This window comes from Mus pahari, chromosome 6 (genome assembly GCF_900095145.1).
Source record: "Mus pahari chromosome 6, PAHARI_EIJ_v1.1, whole genome shotgun sequence".
Taxonomy (NCBI): Eukaryota; Metazoa; Chordata; class Mammalia; order Rodentia; family Muridae; genus Mus; species Mus pahari.
Window position 1 is genome coordinate 70,230,220 of NC_034595.1, and position 24,191 is coordinate 70,254,410.

The 24,191-nt window shown below is 48.9% G+C and overlaps 1 protein-coding gene and 1 long non-coding RNA gene across 2 annotated transcripts in view; one reads left to right on the forward strand and one right to left on the reverse strand.

The window, feature by feature from the left end:
- Positions 1 to 1,744: 1,744 nt before the first annotated feature.
- Positions 1,745 to 6,832, reverse strand: LOC115064261. The gene is made up of 3 exons (XR_003844106.1): positions 6,728 to 6,832; positions 4,246 to 4,412; positions 1,745 to 1,892 (listed from the first exon to the last, which is right to left on the reverse strand). It is a non-coding gene; the product is annotated as an uncharacterized LOC115064261 (long non-coding RNA).
- A 3,176-nt stretch (positions 6,833 to 10,008) lies between these two features.
- Positions 10,009 to 24,191, forward strand: part of Slc2a1 (solute carrier family 2 member 1) — a 27,877-nt gene continuing 13,694 nt past the window's right edge. The window contains exons 1-2 of the mRNA XM_021200041.1: positions 10,009 to 10,235; positions 21,692 to 21,787. Coding sequence (XP_021055700.1) covers positions 10,218 to 10,235; positions 21,692 to 21,787 — 114 coding nt within the window. The 5' untranslated portion in view covers positions 10,009 to 10,217. The remainder of the gene's footprint in view (positions 10,236 to 21,691; positions 21,788 to 24,191) is intronic.

Genomic DNA, 24,191 nt, shown 5'->3' on the forward strand with positions numbered 1-24,191 from the left:
AGAGAGAGGTGTGGCAGGTAAGGCTACAAACCCTGTTCCCACTGCAAAGCTCACAAACACGGGACAGGAAATCAGTGGACTTGCCCCAGTAGCTGATACATTGAAGACAGTGAGTGACCTTAGACCCACTGCCAGAAGCTTGGCAGGCAGTACTGATTTCCTATGCTATCCCAGTGTGTCACCATGCTTATAGTCTTGCTGCCTCAAAGAAAACAAAAACAAAAACTAAAGTAGCCTTGTTTGTTTCCAGTGCTGGGGATAGGCAAGCCGCCTCCCACAGAGCTCCATCACCAACCTGCATCTACCTCAGAGCCACTTTGAATCTTCTCTCTGTCAAAAATAACAAGACACCACTTCATATGGATCCATCTGGCAAAGACTAAAAGAACCCCACAAAGGATACTAAGTATCCATGAGGATCCATGAGGATTGCGAAAGGTTTCTGTTGCTCTGATAAAACACCATGTATGGGAACAGATGGAGTTCTGAGTGAATGTGTTTTGTTGACTTGTGCACATCCATGACAAGGACCCCAGGGCTTCAGACCCATGAGAGCAGCAAAGCCTTCCCCTGCTCCAGTATGAATGTTTATAAACAATTGACCAGTGTATATAAGAAGTATGGACCTCAGCTTTCGCCTCTAGGATGATGTCAGCCGAAGACGGAACCCCAATCCGCCTCCTTGTTTAGCTATGTACAAGGAACCTGCCTCCTCCATTCAGACATATACAATAAAGACATCGAGTTTCTGGGTTGCTGCTGGTGGTCATGTGACTCCATCAATGCTCACATCCTACCCCATCCCAGATTTTCGGTATGTTTCTGTAGTAAAAGCAATTTAAACTTAGGCCCGACTAGCTTACAAATAAATGAGACTCAGCCTATGGTTACTTTTTGGCTTTGACAATTATTGGGGGGTAACCACTAACCTATTTGTCTAACTGCTGTCCTGGCTACCTTCCCAGCTGTGTACCCCAAATACTTGCTGTTTCTCCTGGCCGTGCACTCATGATCCATCTCCCTCTCATGGTGGCTTCCTCCTCTCTCTTCTCCACTCCCAACCAGGTTACTCAAAACCCATGTACCACTAATCCCTTCAGTAATTGGCTGTAGCCAATTTTATTTAACTAATCGTTTTCAATCAAGGAGCAAGGTTTACACAACAGAAGCTGGTAAACCTGAGGATTCACTCGTAGGCCTAGGGTGCAGGACTCAGCATTATAGAACATAAGCCACAGACAGAGCCTCCTTTTATCATCCCCTTATCACCCCTCAGGGCTCCAGGACCAAGCCATGCAGGGCTAACAACCACCACCAAAAGCAACTCTCAGATCGTATTCCATCACTGGGGAAAGTCAGGGCAGGAACTCAAAGCAGCAGTGTGAAGGCAAGAACTGAAGCAGAAACCATGGAAGAACACCGTTCACTGGCTTGCCCCAACCCCCATGTTTTGTGCTCAGCTCCCTTATATATCCCAGGACCACCTGTCCAAGACTGGCACCACCCACCATGGGCTGGGCCTTCCCATATCTATCATTAATCAGGAAAATGCTGGAAGGTCATGGTGATGCAAGGCTTTAAATCCAGCACTCTGGAGGCAGAAGCAGGCAAGTCTCTGGAGATTCAAGGACAACCTGGTCAACAAAGCAAGTTCAGGGCTACAAAGAGAGATCCTCTCTCAAACAAACAAACAAGCAAACAAACAACTGACAGACTTGCCTACGGGCCTATCTTTATAGAGACATTTTTTTAATTTAGGGACTTCTTCCCGGATAACCTTAGCTTATGTCACACTGACAAACAACAATAAAATATGTTGTGCAGGTAGAAGCAAACCAAAGATGTGAACCCTGGGTGTCCTCACTCTAGAATTCCCACGCAGCAATTCAGATCTGAAAGAAAGCAGGGAACACATACTTTAGCAGGCAGAAAAACAAGACGTAAAACTTTCTAAAATCCTCCTGCCTCAGGTTCTTCAGTATCAGGATTATAGGTACAAAACAAGACACCACGCGTTGAAAATATATATATATATATATTGTATTTTGAGACAGGGTTTCTCTGTCTTGGCTGTTCTGAAACTCACTGTGTAGATCAGGCTGGCCTTGAACTCAGAAATCCGCCTGCCTCTGCCTCCTGAGTGCTGGGATTAAAGGCGTGCGCCACCACGCCCGGCACCAGCCCCCATTCTTGAAGTACAATATGTCAAAATCTTAAAAGTCACAGAATATCTTTTCACCTTGTAATTCCTCTCCTACAAAAATTTATATTAAGATAATTAATAATAAGATATTGATAATTGCCTCAAAATGAAAACTACCTAAAGTATTCCAGTTAGGGGCCCCCATTCTCTCAGAGGAGGAGAAAGAAGATGGGAGAGATTGTGTGAGGGGGGAAGGGAGGGGCTGTGATCAAGATGTAAAGGGAATAAATAAATTAATTAGTGGAAAGAAAACTGTGTCAGGTCTGATGCAATGGAGCTATAATCCTAGCACTTGGGAGCTAGGGGCCAGAAGGGTCAGAAGTCCAGGGTCATCCCTGGCTACACAGAGATAAAGGTCAGCCTACACAATACAAGACATTGTCTCAAAAAAAAAAAAAAAAAAAAAAAAAAAAAAACACCAACCAAAAAAAAAAAAAAAAAAAAAAAAAAACCCAGATTGTTTTGGGAAACTTTCTACTTGCAGAGACATGCTCATGGTTAAATGACACAGCAATCAAAACCCAGAATGATCTACATTGATATAACTGGCCAATCAGCCAATGAGCTCATCCATTGGGGCTTGTCCTCTTAGAACCCAGCTGCCAGGCTGGAGGGAAGTCATGCTATCTTGCAACAGGCAGAGGGGGATACAATACCACGTGGAAAGATGGGCCCAGCCTTGTGTCTACAGACACAGCTGTGTGAGTGACCTCAGCGGATGTCATGTGAAATGCCACCTGTGCAATGACTCAGTGGGTCCTAAATCCACAAATTCTTGCTGTTTAAAACCACTGAGTCTGGAGGTGCATCCTCTCCTGTGGAGTGGCTGAGGCACGCTGCTGTTCCTACATCTAGTTTTCAGAATAATTACAGCCCTTTCCTGAGTCGCTTCCACATGTGAATCCTCACCCTTGTGAGCTCCAGGGGGACAGAGCTCTGAGTGACCCCAGCTTACTAAACCTACTACCCCTGGCTGGTGATTACAGGGCCTTCACAAATACCAGCACTAATGTTCTAAACATTTATATCTATATTGTGTGTTTATCTTCATTTTCCTGTGAGGAAAAAAAAAAAATTACCCAATGACTACTTCTTCCTGATAGAAAAACCAGGAAAAAAAAATATTTCAAAAGAAGAAAACAAGAAAAAATGACCCTTTAGTTTTACTGCCCATAGGTCCCACAGGTAACTTAAATTGACCTTTCTCCACCAGGTCCCCACACAGAGAGGGGCTCTGCCTGCTTTGTTTGCGGCTGGTACAGGTTCCCTGTTGAAATACTTTCATTATAAAGTTGAAGAATCTGAGGGAGAATGAGTAGCTGAAGTCACTTGTCATAGGGTCCAGACTGACCAAATCTCCTTCCTCCTGAGTCCCCAGCCACAGTACTCTCCCTGTCTAAGGCACTAGCCTGTCCTGGATCTGTGACACTCATTTCAGACTTCTATAAGGATAGGATCTCACTCCATTAAAGTATGAGTCAGCTCCAGCACCAGGGTGAGTCACCCAACTTTCCCTGATGAAAGTGCCAGTGACCCGCCAGGAGACAGCCAGGTGGGGGCCTCGGGGACGGCCAGGAAAGACGGACACAGGTAACCTGCTAGGGGTGAGCTATGACGGCTTTCTTTTGACTGCATGGTGGATTATAAAAGTGAAGAAGATGCTCAAGATTCAATTTGCTACTAAATTCCTCCCTCACCAGAGCCTCCAGCAGCAGCACCATAGTAACAACATCCAAGCGATGGTTCCCTCTGCCTGCCTTAGAGTCCCTGTGGAGGAGGATGGGGATGGGAGGAGGGACGGCTTCCTGGGAAGGTGTCTTGCTGGTTATATCAAGTGTGAACCGCATGCCCAGTTTACACCACTGTAGAAGCCAGTTCTCAGAGCAAGCCAGCTAAGGCTGGCTGGCTGCCTTCCCTTTGGCCCTGAGCTTCTCAGGGTCTCTTCCTCTTTATTGTTCCCCACACCCAATCTTTATGGAAGGCCTACTGTGTGCTAGGCCCAGGACAAAGTATAGAATCCACCTCGGAGCCCAACAACTTACAGAATATTTAAGGCCCATTTTAGAGAGAGAAAAGTCCACAGGAAGACTGGCCTAGGACACCACCTCTGGAGATGCTAACACTAGGCTTCAGATTCCTAGCACTCGGACACTCCGGAGGCTTGAGGGACAGAAGTCTTGGGGCCACATCCAATCCTCTCTCTAGGTCCCTAGGAGGAAAAAAAGCAACATACAGAACTTGTAAGAGAGAGGAGAAGCCTGCAACCCTGGAGTAAACAGGGCTCTGAGGATGTAAAACCTGGCTATAATGCTACCATTATCCAAGTACTTGTGTGGCAATGATCACCCAGTGGTTTCTTTCTCGCTCCATAGTCACAATCAGTTCTTTAAGTGGAGATATTCCCAGGATGCATTTGGTAGACTCGGGTCAGGTCACACACCCAAGGCACACCGTGAAGCAAGTCTGTCTCTGATTCCTGACCTTCACACCTCATCACCTACTTCTGCACTTATGCCTTGGTTCTGTCACTCATTAAGCATTTATAGTTTATTTCCGGTGCCAACTAACTTGGGAAGCTGGGAATGACAAAGGACTTGCCCTGGAGAGGTATTTATCTCAGAGGAAGATAAGGCTCAAATAACTGTAATTTAATTGATTAGAACCAGGCTAGGCAGTTGCCTGGCTGGTACTGGGTCAGGGGCCTAGACAAGTGTTGCTGGTCCAGTCTTTATTTAAAGATTTGTGTGGGAGTGTGGGAGTTATGACACATAGAGGTCAAAGGGCAACTTTTCTGTAGTCTGTTCTCTGTTTCTATCTTGTTTTTAAATTTTATTCATTTTACACCTCTCTCTGTGTTTCCGTGGGTCTCTCTGTGTGTTTGTGCGCATCTGTGGGTCTGTGTATGTGTGTGTTTCTGTGAGCCTCTCTCTCTCTCCCCCCCCATCATGAATGTTGTTATTCTCTCTCCCTCTATCATCCACCTTGTTTTTGAGGCAGGATCTCTCTTGTTTCTACCATTGTCTTGCCAACAGGAGCTCCTGTTTCTACCTCCTATTTAATTGGGGTATCTTGGGATTGGAGATGCAGCCTCTGTCTTTCAATATAGGTTCTAGGGTTTGAACTTGAGTCATAGTCACGCGCACGGCAAGCCCTTTCATGCAGTGAGCCATCTCACTGGCCCCATGTTTTCAAAATCTACTAAATTCATATTTACGACCTATATGATTTGGGCATATTTCTTTGCTTTTTAGAGCCTTTCTTTTCTTCTCTAGAGAATGTAGGGAAAAACATTCATCTCATAGGATTCCTGAGTTAATTACATTAGTTGGAATATAGTACTGTTTCATTCAACACACTTATAAAAAGCAGGAGGTAGTGGTTCACTTGGGGGCTGAGACAGGAGGATTGAGTTTGACATAATGTGACTCTGTCTGAAAAATTAACTAACAAATGAAAAACATCCAAAATAAAACAAGAGCAGGGGGAAAATGTGTTAGGAGACCCAGTGTGTAGCAGCTATTGGCTTGGGGGCTGGAGATACTGGAAGACACAGGCAAGGGACACTTCCCTAGAACCACATAAAGACTTTAAGAACAAACAAAGCCCACTATGCATTCAGACAAATGCAGAAATTAGAAACATCCACAGCTTCATATTTTCTCAAACAAAACACATCTGGGGAATCAGCACCCCCATGAAGAAACAGCAACAGGGTCAGGAATTGGGTGTGGCAAGACAGGTCCTCCTCCTATCCCAAGGAAAGTTCAAGGCAGGGGTGGGTGAAGGTGTCCGGGAACCCAGTTGTGAAAATAAATAATAATCTTAATGCAACTTTTCTGTCTAGTGCTGGGAAATCAAATCCAGGCTAAGTAAACCCTCCACCACTGAGGTTCAATTCTAGTCCTTAAGGCCATACTTTTGAGAAATTAAAAATTAAAAAAGGAAGAAGAAGAAAGACAAAGCATCAGAATTTTCAATAAAGATGGGATTAGTTGTTGTGAGCTGCTGAGTCACATCAGCTTGGGGCAAGGAGAGAAGCAGGAGAGCCGCCGCTCATTGGCTCTCCAGCTGCCTCACCCTGATTACCCAGCAGCCCCTCTCACAGTGGAGCCCCTCCCTTCCAGACAGAACTGTCCTCCAGATTTCTGAGCTGAGGAAGCTTTTGCATGTTATGTGCCTGCAAAAACACACGTTTGCATATGACCCTTCATGTGATGCCTGAGAGGTTTAGCCACGCTGTCATAGGCCATGGAAAAAAATGCTCCAAGCAGGAGGTGGTACTGAGAGACAGCGGTCATGGCAGGTGGGAAGGTACCTGAGAAATGAGGCTATGTAATGAGGAGTGGGAGTGAAGAGGAGGCGAGGGAGGCCCATAGTCCTTTGGAAGGGCAGAAGCCACGGGTTGGCTGGACATTGGGTAATGAGGGTGAGGAGTCCAAGAGTTTGGAAGTACCACCTTTGGGACACTTGGAGGACTAGGGATGCAATGACGCGTATAGATTTAAGCACAGTGATTGTGAGCACCTGTGGGACACCCAGAACATTGTCCTTGGGGGGCAGTTAGACAGCCAATTGTAGCACTCAGAACACAGTGGAGGAGGGATTCTTCCTTCAGCATCTCCCAGATGAATGATGGTGGTGGTGCTTGCAAAAATGATCAGAAAGGGACACCGATGAGCTGGGAGCAGCTGGTTGGATTTTCTGTGCAAATCAGAATGAAGTATAAAAACACAGAGAACTGTCCTGCCTGGCCCAGCATGCCCTTCCTGAGTCCTGTACCGTGTTTCCTACCCTCGCGGGAGGATTTGAGTTGCAAAATAGTTTTAGGATTAAGGGCTCCCCCTCCCAGCCCCTGCCTGCGCCCCTTACATCAGCCGCCACTGATTCAGCAAAGCCTTTTCGTACACTTGCCTTTAAAGGCAACAGAACCTTTTCCGGGCTGTCTTACTCACTCTTACTCTGTAGCCGCTAGGACCCGCCCGCAAGGCACCGCCCATTTCTAAGGCCCTGGGTCCACAGGCGTGCTGTCTGACACGCATCAGGCAGTCATCCTGTGCACCTGGCCCCTCCCTGTAAGTTCTGCGAACACTTTTTCTTCCAGACTGGCAGGGGCTGGCGCAGCTTGGACGCAACCCAGGAAGAGCTGATTCCTTTAAGGGCTGAAGTCAGCCTCCAGGGAACAAAGCTGCCAGTGCAGGCACAGACTAGCAAGTCTCACCAGGTCTGGGTGGTCGCTGTGGGACCCCCCACCCCCTCCCCTTTAGAAGCCTCAGGTAGGGGAGGGTTTGGGCATGCTGAGTTGTCACCAGGTTCTTTTTCTCTGAAACCTTCTATGGCTCTCCATTGCTCATCCAGTAGTGAAAGCTCTGGCTCTACTTAGATAGATGGCATCCAGGATCTTTATAACTACCTCTTCAACCTCTCCCCCCCCCCCCCCCCGCTCCCGTCCCGCGCCCCCGCTCCCCCGCCCCCCAGTTTCTAGGAGCCAGTAACTACAAGAAGCCAAATCTCCGGGCTTCTGTCCACATCCCTCTGTCAGTGGCACACTATCCTAAGGCTTTGTATCTCGTGGGCTTTCTTTGGTGTTCTCTACAGGGTTAAATTCTGTTTCCAAGGATTCGGTCTCCAAGATAATAGTCCACCTAAGAATCTAACCTCTGATCTAGTGTCCATGGCTCCTGGTAAATTTGCCTCTAAACAGTTGCCTCCAGGGGCTATAAAACATTTACAGAGAGAGGACAGAGAAGTGGAATTCCAAACAGACAATGGGATCTGTGTCTGGGCAGGTATAGGGAAACGGGGGTGGGGGGGGGGAGTAACGCTGTTTTCCTGGCTACTCTGCTTTTTCCGTGGTGCCATGGGACCATGGGACTGGGCTGAAATGCTGACACCAACAATTAGTGCAGGATCTGGTAGCACAAGCCTTTAATCCCAGCATTTGGTAGGCAGGCGAGTGGATCTCTGTGAATCTGAAGCCATCCTGGTCTACATAATGAGTGCCAGGGCAACAAGGGCTCTCTAGTGAAACCCTGTCTCAACAAAACAAAGCACAACCAGAAGTATTAGTGCAATGACTTTGAGAAACACTTATTCAAATCAGGAGGAGACTATTAGACCCATTTTAGAGATTTTTGAAGAACAACATTATGAATATGAGTTTGTGTAGATGTTTGGCAAATAAATTGCAGAGCTGGGACTCCAGCATCTGAAGCTTGTGTTTCAGGGGGCTATCTAAAGATTCTCTGTCTTTCTGAATCATTCTGTCTGTCACCTTTGTGCCTGATCTTCTGTCAAGAATGGCCTTCATATCTAGCCACCTTATTGAACTACCTTCCAAACCCTGCTCTGCAACACCTTCCCCTTCCCAAAGAGCTACACACACACACACACACACACACACACACACACACACACACACACCAGTTCTCTCTGGAGACTTACCCTGTATTCATCCTTGATATGGTTTACACTGCCCCTCTCTCTGTCCTTCCAGCTTGGGGACTCCCTGAAGCTAGCACCAGGCTCTCATGCTTCTGTCCCACGGACACTGACTAGCATGGGACCGTCATAGAGGAGAAAAAAGATGGCTGGTTGGTGACTTGTTGGCTGAGATATAAGCATGCAGTTCTATTATGGGAGTGGTTGAATTTGTGAACTGGTACCCTAAGGCAGAGCCTGGGTGACCAGGCTCAGGCCTTGTTCCAGCCCTGACATCATATGTACTGAAGGAAAGAAAAAGGTCCAGGGTTGGAGAAAGCAAGAGCAGAGGAGACAGGTCTTGCAGTTAGCAGGAGGAGAAACGGGGCGAGGTGGTGATCAAGGGGAGAGGAGGAAGGGGACTCCAGACTCACCAGTTCCACATGCTTTACTTTTCAGGGATCCATGCTCAACAAGGGTGCCCTCCTAGGCCAGCACCTGGCACACAACTCAGCTTCCTGTCTCTAACAGAAAGTCACTTCTCCCAGATCCCTCTTTCAGCTGAGCCTAGATGGGAAATGGACTGGAGGGACCACAGAGGCTATCAACTGTAAGACTCACCACTCCGGGAGCACACCTGTAATTCTCATAGCCCAGGATTTGATAACAAATCTCATTTTATCCAGGAGAAACCCGCTGCTCATTGGCTGGGAGCTTGCCCAGGACCAGCTAGAGGCGGTTTATAGGTGAGCTGGTTCAATGCCAAGGTGTTCTGTGTCCTTAACCATTTAGAAACCCAGCCTCTCTGGTCTTCACACTTAGGTGTCACCATACAGTCAGAAATAGAGGGAGGTGGCGGTTTTACAGCTTAGAGAAGTGGTGGGCATGGTGTCTAGGAGCAAAAGAGGGGCTTGGGCACAGGAACACGGAGCAAGGAGAGAGAACTCAGCTTCGGAGCCAGACCTCCCGTGGTCTCTCTAATAAACTTAATGCCACTTTACACATAACACACGCGGTTGTAAACATCATCTAAATACTAACTCGTTTAATCTTCCTAATAACCCAGGAGGTTGTACTATTATTATCACTAGTCTACCAAAGTTATCGGGCAGCCTAGAGAGGAAGCCTGAGTCCTAGCGCGCTGGCTTACAGCCCAGCACCAAGCACTACCATTTTGCTAGTGGCCATTGAGACTCAGAGAGGTGTGCAAACCAGCTCAGAGCCACACAGCGAGCGCCCCCAACGGGTGCCCCGCACACCCTGGGACTGCAGATTCTAGCATCCAGAGCCAGACTGCGGGCGGGAGCCCTCCGCCCCTCCCCACAGAACCACGCCCCTCGGAGTCCCGCCCCGGACGTGCTCCTCAGGCCCGCCCCCTCCCGGCCCCCTACACCCAGGGCCAATGGCAGCGGTCCTATAAAAAGGCAGCTCCGCGCGCTCTCCCCCAAGAGCGGCGACTTGCTTGTGGAGTGCCGGGTTAAGCTACGGTGTCTTAATTGCGTCAGGGCGTGGAGGTCTGGCGGGAGACGCATAGTCACAGCGCGTCCGTCCTCCGTCTCGCAGCCAGCACAGCTAGAGCTTCGAGCGCAGCGCGGCCATGGATCCCAGCAGCAAGGTGAGTAACGGGGCTGTGAGCCCCGGGCGGGGATGTGCTGCCGATCGCGGTCCCGGGTGTCTGTCCCGAGTCTCCGCTTCCTCACGCGGCCGCCGCGCGCTTCACGCGGTCGGGGCGGGGGCCGCGGATCAGGGGCCCAGGCGCCGCACGTCGCGCACGACCTCGGCGGCTCCTCCCGCGCGGGGGAGGGGGCCGGAGCGCGGCGCCCATTGGCTAAGAGAGCCGAGCCCCCGGCCGGGCCCCGGCTAAGCGCGGAGGAGGCGGGACCTTCCCGGAGTCCGCGCCGCGCCCGGAACCCGGGCCTTGGTGGTGGCCAGGAGGAGAAGGCACTTCCTCCAGGCCAGGGTCGGGGGCTGAGGAGCTCTGAGGACCGCACGATTCGCAGTCCTCCAGGGATGTGGGGCCTTTCCCCGGGGCAAGCTACTGTCTGGATACGATCTCTTCACCTGTGATCAGGCTTGCCCTGTAGGAGCCGGATTTACGGAACCCCTCCTGGATGTGCGACATTGTTTCTTGTCCCGCCTTTGCTTTGTGTAGAGTTTGTTCTAGTCCCTTTTAAATTTAAAAAAAAAAATTGGATTTTCCCATCTCAGTATGTAGGAAGGCTCAAGGATGCGCACTTTCACGCCCCACGCCCCCTTTACCTGTTTAAAGTTAAGAACAGTGCGAGCATGTGCTAAATCGCTGGCTGCCTTTCCTGGGCAGTGGGGGTGTTTTGGTGGGACTCAGGAAAGGAAGCTCCAGTTGACTCCGGATGGTGGTACTGACAGTCTCTGCAGGGCCACAGTGATAGAGATAGAATGTAACTAAGTAAAAAGACAAAAAAAAAAAAACCGCTGAGGCCCCGGAGTCTCTCAGATGCCATTTAAACTCCAAACTCTGGTTTTTCCACTTAGAACTTTTCTCAGACCGTCTTTCAAATTCCTTGGATTTTGCTTTTGTTTCCGAGACATAATCACCCAGCCCTGTCTGCCCTAGAGTTCATATGTAGACCAGGCTGGCCTCAGACTCACCGATCCGCCTGTCTCTGCTTCATGAAGGCTGTACAGCCGGGTACCACCACACTCCGCTGGATTTTTTTTTTTTTTTTTTGAGCGGATAAGGTGAATATTTTGAGTAGACAAGAGGGTAAAAAATCGACACTCATTGTTCACCTGGCTCATGGCTGAACTGCTTTTCCCATGTCGTTCTGTGCTTCCTTACCAGGAGCACACTAAGGGGAAGTAAGTTTCCTAAAGTCACACAGTTCCTAAGGTCTGGGCTGTTTTACGGTCTGGTTTCCTAAGATCTGGGCTGATTTCACTAGTGTTTCCTAAATTGTGAGCAGCAGGGAGAGTCAGTGTCACCGCAGGCAGGTGGATGGGTGCACTTACCCTGCTGAGCTTCCCAAACTCTCCTGCTGGCTCCATCTGTAAATCTTGGAATCCCTCCTTCCCCATGGTTTATATATATAGCGATGAATTCATGCACTTGCACTGTTATTTACAATAGAATTCCCTCCCCCCCAACCCCCAGACAGGGTTTCTCTGTGTAGCCCTGGTTGTCCTGGGACTGGCTCTGTAGACCAGACTGTCCTCAAACTCAGATCCGCCTGCCTCTGCCTCCTGAATGCTGGGATTTTGAAGGCTTGGTGCCACTATACCTAGTTTAGGCACATTTTAGTTATCTTGTGTACATTCTTGGGAAAAGCCCTTCCCTTTGGAGATGGCTGATTGCCCAATCAAGGCCACAGCCTTGTGTTGTATATTAAAAGGGAGTCCTGGGGAGCTGTTTAAATGTCTGGCTTGCCTCTGGTGTACTTTGTAGTAATGAGCTTAGTAATGAAAATTAGGGAGGGGCAGGTGGAAGCTCCTGGGTAGCAGGGGCTCACCTCCTCCGTGTCCTGGCCAGCCTGGCTAGGATCAACCTCTGCACGCAACATAAAACTACTTAAAAATCACAGGGTTCCAGCACTTGGGAGGCAGAGGCAGGCGGATTTCTGAGTTCGAGGCCAGCCTGGTCTACAAAGTGAGTTCCAGGACAGCCAGGGCTATACAGAGAAACTTTGTCTCAAAAAACAAACAAACAAACAAACAAACAAACACCACAGGGTTCTTCAGGATACAGTGGTAGACGATATAAGTATCTGAGATTCACAGTGAGGTTTTGAATTCTCATTTAGCTGAGTTGCCTCGTCTGCAGAATGAAGACAGTCCTAATCTTTAGACGGTTAGAATTTAGTCCGGAAAAGCCTAGAGAGATGGCTGAATGGGTAAAGGCACTTGACGGCCATGCATGAAGATCTTTGTTCATTCCTGGGACTCGCTAGGTAAAAGGTGAGAACTGATTCCTGCAAGTTGTCCTCTGACCACCATGTGCACACTAGCATGTGTCTCCTCATTCTACACAAGTAAGTGAAGGCAGGCATGCTAGCAGATAGATCTCTAGAGTTTGAGGCTGGTCTTGTTTATATAGTGAGTTCCAGGCTAGTAGCTATGGCCATAGTAAGAGCCTGTCTTACTATAGTAAATAATAGACAGATAGATAGATATAGTAAAGAGAGAGGGGGGGGGGAAAGAACGAAAGAGAAAGAAAGAAAGAAAGAAAGAAAGAAAGAAAGAAAGAAAGAAAGAAAGAAAGAAAGAAAGAAAAAATTTGGAGAGAACAGACCCAAAATGTATCTGCCAGTCCCTACTAGATGTTCCAAATGTTTCCTTGATTCCCATGCCATGCTGGGCCCTGAATAAACGTCAGCAACCTTCAATCTCCGCTGAAGCCTGCCTCCAAGCAGCATGTGCCTTTGGAGGGTCAGGATGCTCAGGATGCTGAGTGTTACTTAGGGAAGTCATTAAAGCTCTCACTGGTCAGGAGTCTGGTGTGGAGAGAAAACATTAAGGGGTGGGCAGGGTGCCAGAGCTAAGCCAGCCAGTATGGCTGCCTGTCCTACCTTGGGCTTCTGTTTCAGCTCTCTGCCATGGTGACCTTAAAGTTCAGAGAAAAGTAATTTTACCAAGCTTATGTGCTGCGTCTCCCCCAAACACACGGCCAACCTTTGCAGGTAGCATGAAGATAAAGGAAACTGAAGAAGAGACCGGCCATGGGTTAGTCACACTCCCTTTTACAGAGGAGACTGGGGCCAGTCAGAGCCAAGACAAGGGTATCAAGATTTGAGGCACTTTGATGTGTTGACAGAGTCCCCCCCCCCCCTTATCTCGCGTTCTGTACCGTCTTCCACCCATCCCAAGTGGGCAGAAGTTCCCAGACTTCAGGACTGCCAAGCCATTTCTGGGTACAGTGGGACTCTGAGGGTTGCACGTAAGATGTCAGGAAGCTTCTGTGAAGGGAAGTGGATTTCCTGGGAGCTTCAGTTTCTTTCTTTGGTAATTGTGGTTAAGACTGTGTCCTCTTGCTCTCAATCAGGGTGGGGGATATCATAAGTGAAAAGACCCCCTTTTCCTCTCATCTGAGGTGATGCGTAAGCAATGTAAACAACAACAAGATGATTCTTATCTAGTGTCAAGCCACTCTTGGGTTCTACCTTACCTTCCCCCTGGCTGGGTCAGCCCCAAATCCCCCTCTAATCAGCTTGTGACTTCAGGGAGTGCAGCTTTACTGGGCACCTCCTGGACACAGGGTGTCAGTGCCTAGAGATCTGCTCCAGCACGAAGGGTACAAACATAACATCCCCCACCCCCCACTGGCAGAGCTGGGAACAAAGGGGAAAGTGTGCAGCATTGGCTCAGGGCCTGCAGCCTCACCCCTCACCTCTCTCCTGGGAACAGAGGTGACAAAGCCATTCAGTCTAACAACCACTGTCCCAGGCTAGCCGAGGCCAGCAAAGCTCCTGGCGGGACTCAATGGCTGAGAGAGGTTGTGTCCAGGCTGGCCTAGCCCAAAACAAATCTCCAATTGTTACCTCCCTTCCAGGGAGGAGTGAAGTGGAGCCCGAGGCTCTGTCACTCAGCCACCAAGCCTGGCACAGTAGCTTATGCAGAGACACTGAGATTTGCAGTAGCTGAGCCAGGGGCTACTGGGCCTCCAGCCTGGCCTTCGCTTACCCCAAGGCTTTGACATCCAGAAAAGGCAGAGCATTCCTGCCAGACCCCAGATGATGAAGGTGTTGACTATCTAGTTGAGTTTATTGGACAGAACATTGGTCCAAATTGCTTAATCCACAGCTCGTGTCCCCTGTCTTGAAATCGGGAGTGTCCAGGGAAGGGTTACTCTGAAACTGCCTTCTTACCTTGTCATGTCCCCAGCCTGTGCTCACTTTTGTAGATCCTCCACACCAAAGTTTGAGGACTGTTACTCTCCGGTCTGTTTTCACAGCAGCAGGTGTCAGGAGTTCAGGGGTTTGTGAGGCATGCTGCTGAAGGAAGGATGGGGAACCCAGCTAAAGGGATGAAGGAACCCGTGGCTGTCATCAAGCTGTGGCTGTCCCCCAGCTTGAGCCATGGCTTCCTGCTCAGCTCTCCTGGTGACTCCAGGTGGCCCCCAAGTGCGCCAGAGTAAGTCTTCTGCATCCCACCCCGTACCCATGGTCCACACCACAGCCTTGGGTGCTGCCAGTGCTGGCCACATCAGTCACGTGGCACTTCTCAGCATCAGCTCTCTGGAGAGTAGTGTTAGCTGCTGAAGTGATTCCCTTCTGCTGGGCACTGGCCTGAGTATGGGCCTTAGTAGCCTGATTAGCCAGCTTTGCCATCAGTGTTGTGAGCTGCATCATTGTGTTGGCACTGTACTGTGTGGCCATAGTGCCATCTTCATCCTCACCCAGACACTTGGCCTCTGGTCTCAGCGCTACCTTTATCTTCTCCATAAAGAGCTCTTTTGACCCCAACAGTCGGAGAGTATCAAGGACCTCTGTACTGCAGAGCTATTAGCATGTCATGCCCACAGGCAGCTGCCTCTCACTGCCTCATCTTGTGGGTTAGTCTGTTGGCCCTGTCCTTGCCCCCACCACCTAATCACTGGACGCATGTCTTACATGACCATGGAGGTTACCCTACCATAATATCTTTTTTTTTTTTTTTTTTTCCGCTCCTCTAAACTTTTACTTGTAAAAGCAGACCTGTTCACTAATCTGGGAGCCATGTCTCCCAGTTAAGTTAAACCTTCATCTAGAGTGCTACATTCTCCCCAACACTTCTGCGTTGGGCTTGCCAGGCCCTGGGGTTGTGTCCAGTAAATTTCCCAGATGGAAATGAAAAATAAAATTGGATTTTAAAAATCATAGAAGTAATGGAGCAAACTAAGGAGAAAAATAAAAGTAGAAGAACAAATTCGTGTGTCTCCCGCTGTCCCAGTTATTGCTTACTCCTTTTGTATATAGATGTGTGCCCGAGTGCAATATTGGTTTAATGGTTCACACTTTGGTGTCATGCAGCCTGTCATGTTCACCAACCCAAAGTAAATACTTCAGTGTCCTGCGCAGCTAGGGCATTGGCTTTCCATCTAGCAACTCAGGGAACTTTGGGTCATGAACTCTTTTTCAAATACAATATAATTATGCCTGGGGCTTTTGTTTTTGTTTTATCTTTTTCTAATGAGCCACCCCAGGGCTTTATTTCCAGCACATACAGATGTTTTGCATTCTTTCCAACAACTGCATAATATTCCATTGCAGACGTGTTTTGCTGTGGTTAAGAAACAGCGGTCCTGTACCTTTCTAAAGAACACTACTTGCCACTAGGTGCATTACATATATTTCTGCTCTGGCTGCCAACAAACATATCAAGTCACACAGACAGGAATTTACTTCAGTTAATAACCAAATCTGCATTCACTCGGGTAGTTCTGGGAGCATGTTCAAACACAATCTTCACTCAGCAGTGTCTTAGGAAAACCTCAAAGAGAATGGAAGATGTAAGGAAAGGATTTTCATAAAGTCACCAAAATGGAAGAGATGAGACTTCAGCTAAGAGTGACGGTGACATTTGTCTATGCCCTTATATTAACTTTATCTCTGCTGAATTGGTGCCAACATACTACCGACTATACCATAGAGGTGTCTGCTTCTTTGGGGTCCCTTTATTCTCCCCAGGTCCACTCCTACAGGCTAAGGAGGTAGCTGTTTGCCCACCATAGGAAGAATGCCCTTTTCAGCTGCTTAAGGAGGGTGGTGTGGATTTTACCTGAAAGGCTTTGAGAGTCCGGCACAGTTCAGATATTGACTTTGCATCCAGCAGCTCAAGGAGTTAAGTTTATAAAGGCCAGGATAGTAAGTATTGTTGGTTTTGTGGCAAGATCTGTGTGTCTTAGCTTGTCTCAACTACAGCTGAGCCACTGTAGCACAAAATCAGAATTTTATTAATAGCCATGGAAGTTCTAATTTAATGTAGCTTTCATGTATTCCCCTCCCTCAACCCCTACCCTTAGCTGGTAGGTGGGACCTAGTCTGTCAGCCCAGGGGTGATTGTCAGCCAACCTTGGTTTAGAATAAAATCCAGTAAAAAGAGCCAAAAGGTCCCCAGACTTTGGCTGCTGGTTCGGAATTGACAAAGCTTAGAGTATTGCTGGAGTGGAATTTGACCTACATAGAAAGCACCAGGTAAAAACCTTGCTTCCTTCAGGAACCAGTACCGGGAAGTAGAGGAGAGAACATGACCAGGAAGGGCAGAGCCTGTGGTACCAGAGGCCCTCCCCTCCTCCCCCCCACTTGAAGCTTCAGAGAAGTCCAAGAACTCTTGGGTAGGAGCCTTTCCCGCTGAGCCTTCTGTTCTCTAGAGCAGGAGCAATCTCTTCTAGAGTGGAGTAGAGAGGGTTCATGGTAGTTAAATCAGGATGTGAGCAGCCCCTGGCAGGGTGCCTGGCACCTCACTGGTGCTGCTGATAAGTGCCCAGTTCCCACTCCTCCCCCCTTAGAGACCGATGAACACTGCCCGCCTCCAGGGCCACTACAGAGTGCCTAGGAGTCAGCCATGCAAATCTGAACATCACTAGAAGGCTTTAAGGAAATTGAAGAGGAATCAGGGCCTAAGGTCACATGAAGGACAGTGTTGGTGTCCCCAGATTAGACCATCACTGTCTGTAAGATTTGGGAGGCCAGAGAAACCCAGGTCCTACCTTAGGTTTATTATGGAGGAATCAGCTCCCTGTTTTTCAACCTCATTGTCGTCCTTTATCCAGTGATGATGGCACATGGGTCTGTAATAGCTCTGGATTTTTTTTTTTTTTTTTTGAATTTTTTTGAATTTTTTTTTTAAGATTTATTTATTTATTATATGTAAGTACACTGTAGCTGTCTTCAGACACTCCAGAAGAGGGCATCAGATCTTGTTCTGGATGGTTGTGAGCCACCATGTGGTTGCTGGGATTTGAACTCCGGGCCTTCGGAAGAGCAGTCGGGTGCTCTTACCCACTGAGCCATCTCTCCAGCCCTGGATTTTTTTTTTTAAATACCCAGAACTTCATTCAAATGTATTCTTAGAAAAGAAATATATGATAAACAAGTGTGTAAAGGGGGCTGAGCATCCTCCCTGCCTCCTAGGGCTAAAAAGCAGAGTGGTTCATGTTCCAGCTCACCTGAAGACTACAGGAATAGCAGACACATGAGTTTTGGGACTCTCCTCCCACAAAGAATACCCTGTCTCTGCCTCCTAGTGGTGGTGTCACATGCCCTCCCACCCGCCCTCTGCCAATATTGACAGAGCCTGCTGCAGGCCAGGCCAGACTGGAAGGACGTACTGGTGGGGTTAAAAGGCAGTGATCAAAGAAAGACTACACACTGGCCTGTGGCCTGGGCTATCTTATCATTTCAGATAATGGAAAGGAAGGTTTCCCCACTTAATACTTCACCAGGCCACTTCCTGGTTATTCAGGTTACTTCCTGAGGTGGGGGAGGGGCACATGGAAGACCCTCCTGTATGCTAAAGCCTGAGCTCAGATGTTTCAATGGACTGAGAGCCCAGGGTGCACCTAAGGGATTTGAACTCTACACCCAACTCAGGTCTTCTGCATCCCCGTGGGCGTGCCACAGAGGGCTTGGGGAGGGAGGGGATCAGCCACTTCCACTTCTCAGCGATCATGTTTCAGTATTAGGGTTCTGACAAAACGTGTGGAACAAGTTTTATCCAAACAGTAAGTTGGGAGTTGGGTCTCTGCCGTTGCTCTCCTCCCTGGGCATTATTCTGCCGCAGAGACAGCAAAGCCCTATCTCTTTCTCAAAGTTCCCAGTTGATGGCAGATTAAGCTACAGGCTGTGGAGAACACATGGAGGGAAGGGCTTGGAAGAGCCTGGGATGTTCTAAAAAGTACCGGCGCTCTCAAAGTGAGGTTTGCATCCCTTCTACATCACCACATGCACATCAGCCTGGTAAAAATAACACATGTTGAGTTCATGGATTTCAATTTCATCTGCAGGCTGATGGCAGCAGATGGACAGTGGTGGCCCAGTTGAGGGTAGCTTCCTGTCCTGACCTCATTCAGCAAACACTTGTTGATTGAGATTTCCCAGGCCCAATATGGGCACTAACATGGAACTGGACAGTGAGCTGTCCCTATTTCCTCAGAGGTAGGGTTGCCCCCTCAGGCCCTAACAACAAGGTAAAGGGAACTGGTGAACAGTGTCCCAGCCTTATTCCCCATAAGTCTCAGTCAGCAGTGATCCAGTGTGGTAAGTGGGGTACTGCAGGCTGGGGAGAGGGCTGGGGCAGGTGACAGATCTCAGCCATGTGTCTACCAAGGGGCAGGAGCTCTGTTCCTCCCCTGCAGCTATATTGAGCCTGGCTAAGCCTCATTTTCTTAACCTGGCTGTATCAGCCACCCTGTGTCTACCACTGCACATACTGTTCTGTCTCCCTGGAATGTTGTCTTACCACTGCTTTCCCAGGTGGCAGACTGCTTTCTTGTCCTTTGAGCTGATTTCAAAGTCACCTACTGGGAGTTGAATTTTGATCGACCCCCAAGGCGATCCATCCATGGCTTCCTTAGTTCCCCAAGCACTTCCACTGAAGTCCACATGCTATGGGCGGTCACTGGCTCTGCCTCCCGACCCATGTTCACTTGACTACTTGCTGTCTCCTTGACATTAAGCAGGTTTTCTCCAGTAAAGTTAGGCCTTGACCTGCCAATTGAACGGGGCCTTATAGAAGACGTGGGCCTAGGTGGCTCCATGTGACACAGGGCCTGCTGATGCAGCATCCACCTCCCTCCCTCCCTCTACTCATGCTTTACCAGCATAAGTTTTTGACAAGTTTATATTATTTTTCTCTTACCATTTTTTTAAATTAAATTGCCTTGTTGTAAGCAATATGAAATCATTGGTTTATAAAAATTCATTGTGGGTGAGTATTGAATTTAGAATTCAAGAACCCACAAGGATCTAAACTGAAGGCTCCTTTTTATCTTGCCTCTTGCTGGCCACCCAGGACCCTCAATGTTCATTATTACCTAGACCAAGCTGGACTTAAACTCAAATCTGTTTGCCTCTGCTTCTCAACTGTTGGGATTAACGTGTGGGCCACCGTACCCAACCTTCATTGCTCTTGTTCTTTCTGTACATGCTTTTAAGTCCTTCTTCATATTCTTCCCTCCAATTTTTTTATATCAAAGGTGGCATTCAATATGAATACTGATCAAGCTTGTTTTAAACTTGTCCTTGTAACTTGGAGAATGTCCCCAATCCATCCAGATGTATCTATCCTTTATATACTCCATTATGCTGCTATGCCACAGCTCACTAAACCATAGGTATGTGCTAATTTCATTTCTATTCTAATGTGTACTAGAAAAATTTGTATTTGCATGCTCTAAGTATTACACCTGAGCAACCCTGAGCATGTCACTCAGCAGCTAGCCCAGCATATGGTGGGGTTCAGCTGTCACCATTGAGCCCTGTCACTGATGTTTACCACAGCCTCATAAGTCCCACTGGTCACCTGATGACCATTGGCTTGGCTGTGGCTCCCCTGAAGCTTGTCATGTGCTCCCTGCCCACTCACCCCACAGCCTGGGGTCTGGAGGCTCCCCTGGAGAGCTGGGAAACAGGAGATTTGAGAGGCCATGCCTTTTGATTGAGTTCACAGAGGATGGGAGTTGGAGGGAAGTGTCACAGTAAAGGATGACTTTGCAAGGTCATCCAAGGAGAAACAGACAGACCATTAAAAGGCAGGCTTCAACATTCTGAGCTGTGTCCACTGAAGCAGACACAGGCCTTCCTCTTTCTCAGTTTCATGTGAGAACTATAGCTTTGGCAATCCTAGCCTTTCAGGCTTCTGGAAAATGAGAAGACCTGGGAACAAGTCTGCTTAAGGGCTACGCCCAGCTCTGTCTAACAATCTAGAAGTCAGCGCTGCTTCTGGGTACTGTGGGGAGACAGGCCCAGACACTCACACAAGGCTGAAACCCAGCTAAGACTATATTCCACACTATCCCAGATAAGAATCTCACGGGGCTCCTGATCTTATGCTTTCCTTTTGGACCCGAATCGCCCAGCGCCATGCAGGTGTTCTGCATCCATAGATGCCGGTCTATTTCTTTGGTTTTGGCATGAGTCCCCAGCTCTGTTTTCCCACAGCCAGTTAAGGGCCTGCCTCGAGTTATATTTCTTGGCTTCCTCATTTGAAGAGCTGGAGAGAGTCTCTAACTTTGTCTATTCGGGTGGACACCTCACTGGCCTTCCACCTGTGTAAAGAGGCCCTTTCACCTGCTGGCCTCATCCCTTCCTGCTGCCTTCAACCCTTTGCCCCTTAGTCACTTTGGGTCATGTACTTTTTGAATCATATTTCTGTTATCTGGTACTATTCACCCTGAAATGAAAGCTCATGGTTTGCGGGGGGGGGGGGCGTTGGGGTGGAGACGTTGGTGTGAGGAGCACTCAATGTTCTGACCCTGACGCTGCTGCAGACCCCTGAGTAGATTGGAACTTTGATCTCTTGCTCTGAGCTCTCAAGAACTTTGTTTTCTCCTCAGTGAAGGATGGGAAGGCTAGAGAAGGGCAGGGTCGTGTCTCCAGTGCTGAACAATGTGACTGTTCCCATTTTGCAGATAGGCACATGGAGGGTGGGGAGGCAGTGGGGCAGGGAGACCCAGCTAGCCTGCTAGAGTTCCTATTGGCTAGACTCGGGCCATTGCCCTTGGCTTTGAATCCAGAGCCTTTCTTCCCCATCTGCACTGTCCCTTTCATTCAGCTCGGCCTTCCTGGTGAGGGAGGGAAGGCTGGTTCCTCATCCTCCCACAATGTGGGGCTACCTGAAATGTAAGTATCACTCCTACCTGGGTAGTGAGACCTTGGAAAGCCAAAGCCTCTCTAACTGCATAAAGAAAAACCTGATTGCTCTCCTCAGAGAAGTCTAGGAGTCAGCTGGGCAGGTTTGGGCACCTGAGGCCAGGAAGTAGCCAGGTTTCCTGGGAGAAGGACAGGTGTGTTGCCAGGAGTCAGGCGAGGCATATCTGAACATAGAACCTGCCAGCATTGACTTTGCTCTGTAGTACTCTGGGCCCAGACATGCCTGTAACCCTGTGGTTTCTTCCTGCAGAAGGTGACGGGCCGCCTCATGTTGGCCGTGGGAGGAGCAGTGCTCGGATCACTGCAGTTTGGCTATAACACTGGTGTCATCAACGCCCCCCAGAAGGTAAGTGTGCTGTGCCACACTCCGTATATACCATCACCCACACACACTCATGGTGCCACCTCGGTGTCCATCATTGACATCAACTGACCATCTTCCCTCCCAGCTGGAATTCTAGAATCCCAGGGCCATAGAATGGTGCTACTGCGGTAGGCCATCTTGACTGTTTCCCAAGCAGCACAGACACTTACACTGATCAGTATAGTGGGATTTCATTTATGTAGTATTTGGGGCTCTTGAGAGCTCCACATCTGTTGCTGGGCAAGCGGGCAGGCAGTGGGGGAAATGGTCAGAGGAGTCTTCCCCAGTGCCACCCTGTCGTGCAGTTTTTATGTTCTCACACGCCAGCCACTTACAGCATAGTCCAGTTCCAGACTGTAACAGCTTCCTGTCCCTGGAGGTCCCGGGTCAATTTAAGCAAACATGGCATCTCGCCCTGAGGTGCTGCAGAGCTTGAGGCCTGGCTTCCTTCTCCCCATTGCACACCTCAGATCTGCCCCCACTTGTGCTCTCTCTGGGTGTTTAGACTGGAAATGACTCTGGCATTTACCTCCTTGTTCTGAGAGAAGAGGAACACAGGTTAGGGACAGAACTGGAGATTGTCACCGCACCTCCTTTACACTAGGCATTTTACGTGTGTTTATGATGTTGGGTGGTGATTTCTATTTTACAGACTCAGGCTGATGAAATGACCCGTGGGCAAGGTCATGTACTGGTGAATGGTGGCATCTCAGCCAAGCTCTTTGTTTCCATAGCCTCAGGCTGCCTTCCTGACCCACACGCTCTTGTCCTTTAACAATTCACACTTTCACAGGGATCATGGAGTGGAAGTAGACAGTCCTCCTGTCAGAACCATGCTCACTACCTAGGCTGATGAGGCTAGACAGTGAGTGTGAGTGCCTCTCAGGACCAGGGGCACAGCTGGGGCACCAGACTGTGGAATCAAAGCTGGGCTTCTTCCAAGTAGGCGGAGCTTGGCTGTAGGGGCCACGCCCGATGCTGGGGAGCAAGGAAGGCATGGCCGCTGGCTGAGTCATGCTGAGCTGCAGCAGCCCTGATGGGATTTTTCCAGGATCTAACATGGCAACTGTGAGCCCATGCTTGGAATAAATCCCAAACCTTGTTTTTACTAAGTGCTTAGAACAGCTCCCACCAAGGTGTGTCCTTTGCAGCCAGCTGTTTTGGAGAATCTGCAGATGGAAAGTCTACGACAAGATGGGAGGAAGTAGGGAGCTGAGCTTGCTGCACAGTGAGGGTCCCTGGACACCCAAGTTCTGGTTTGGGGTTACCAAGCAAGCTCCTTTTCTGTTTCTGAGGGTAGCTGGAGCTGAGAAGCAATGGGTTAGGCCCTGTTGTAACTGTGGTCATGGTGAGCTAATGACAGCTAATTAGACAGCTAATGCTCTAAATGGGGGGGGGAGCTGCAGGGGAGCCAGTAAGATGCTCAGATTGCAGAGAGCCACATCCTCTGTGAAGGATGAATATTGCGGCATGTCAGGAAGGTAGGCTGGGGGAGAAGAGAAGTTGGGAGTTCACAGCAAGCCAGAACTGGTCCGCTATATAGTCCTTGCATGAGCATCTTGGATCTACAGCATAGCCAGCCCCCAGCTTGTCCTGGCATAGTCAGATGCGTAAGTGGGGGGTGGGTATCATAAGGACCTTTGAGCCTGTGGAGGAGGGTAGGTCTGGTCAGATCTGCATCTTTGGAAATATTAATGTACCTGGAGTAGATGGATCTGAGAGTGTGAGCTGGGGTCAGACACTCAGACTAATGTCCTAAGAGCAAATGCTGCCTGCTGGAGAGATGGGTCAGAGTCTGAGGTACCTGCCACCAAGCCTGACAACCTGAGTTTAGTCCCCAAAACCCAGATGGCAGAAGACAAGAACAGATAGAGCCCTATAAGTTGTCCTCTGATCTGGCACATACATGCCAGAATACACATGTACCCGCCCTCATACACAAATAAGTGTAATTTAGTCAAAGTTCAGTATGGGGACATGAGGGAAAAGGGTTCAAAAAATGGCTTTTACATGTCTGGTTCAGGGGAGGAGCTAGTAGGTACAAGGTGGCAGGAATAGGTTTGTAGGTGGAAGGTATCGGTAATTGGTTTGTAGGCATGCGGCGGGCAGGAATCGGGCTGTGGCCACCTTTGGAGGTGTGTAGGGATGCTCTCAGACCCGAGTGGTTTCTCATTCACAGGCTGAAGAGTGAGTGGATGATGGTCACTGCTGTCCAGGTGGGCATGGGGAAGATCTGTGAATTAAAGAGAGCCAAAGGTCAGCTCCTGCACATCCCCAGTGACAGACGGAAAGGACCCTAGGAAGAAAAGCTGTGCTAGGCGTGGTGGCACACATCTTTAAGCCTAGCACTCGGGAGGCAGAGGCAGGTGGATTTCTGAGTTCGAGG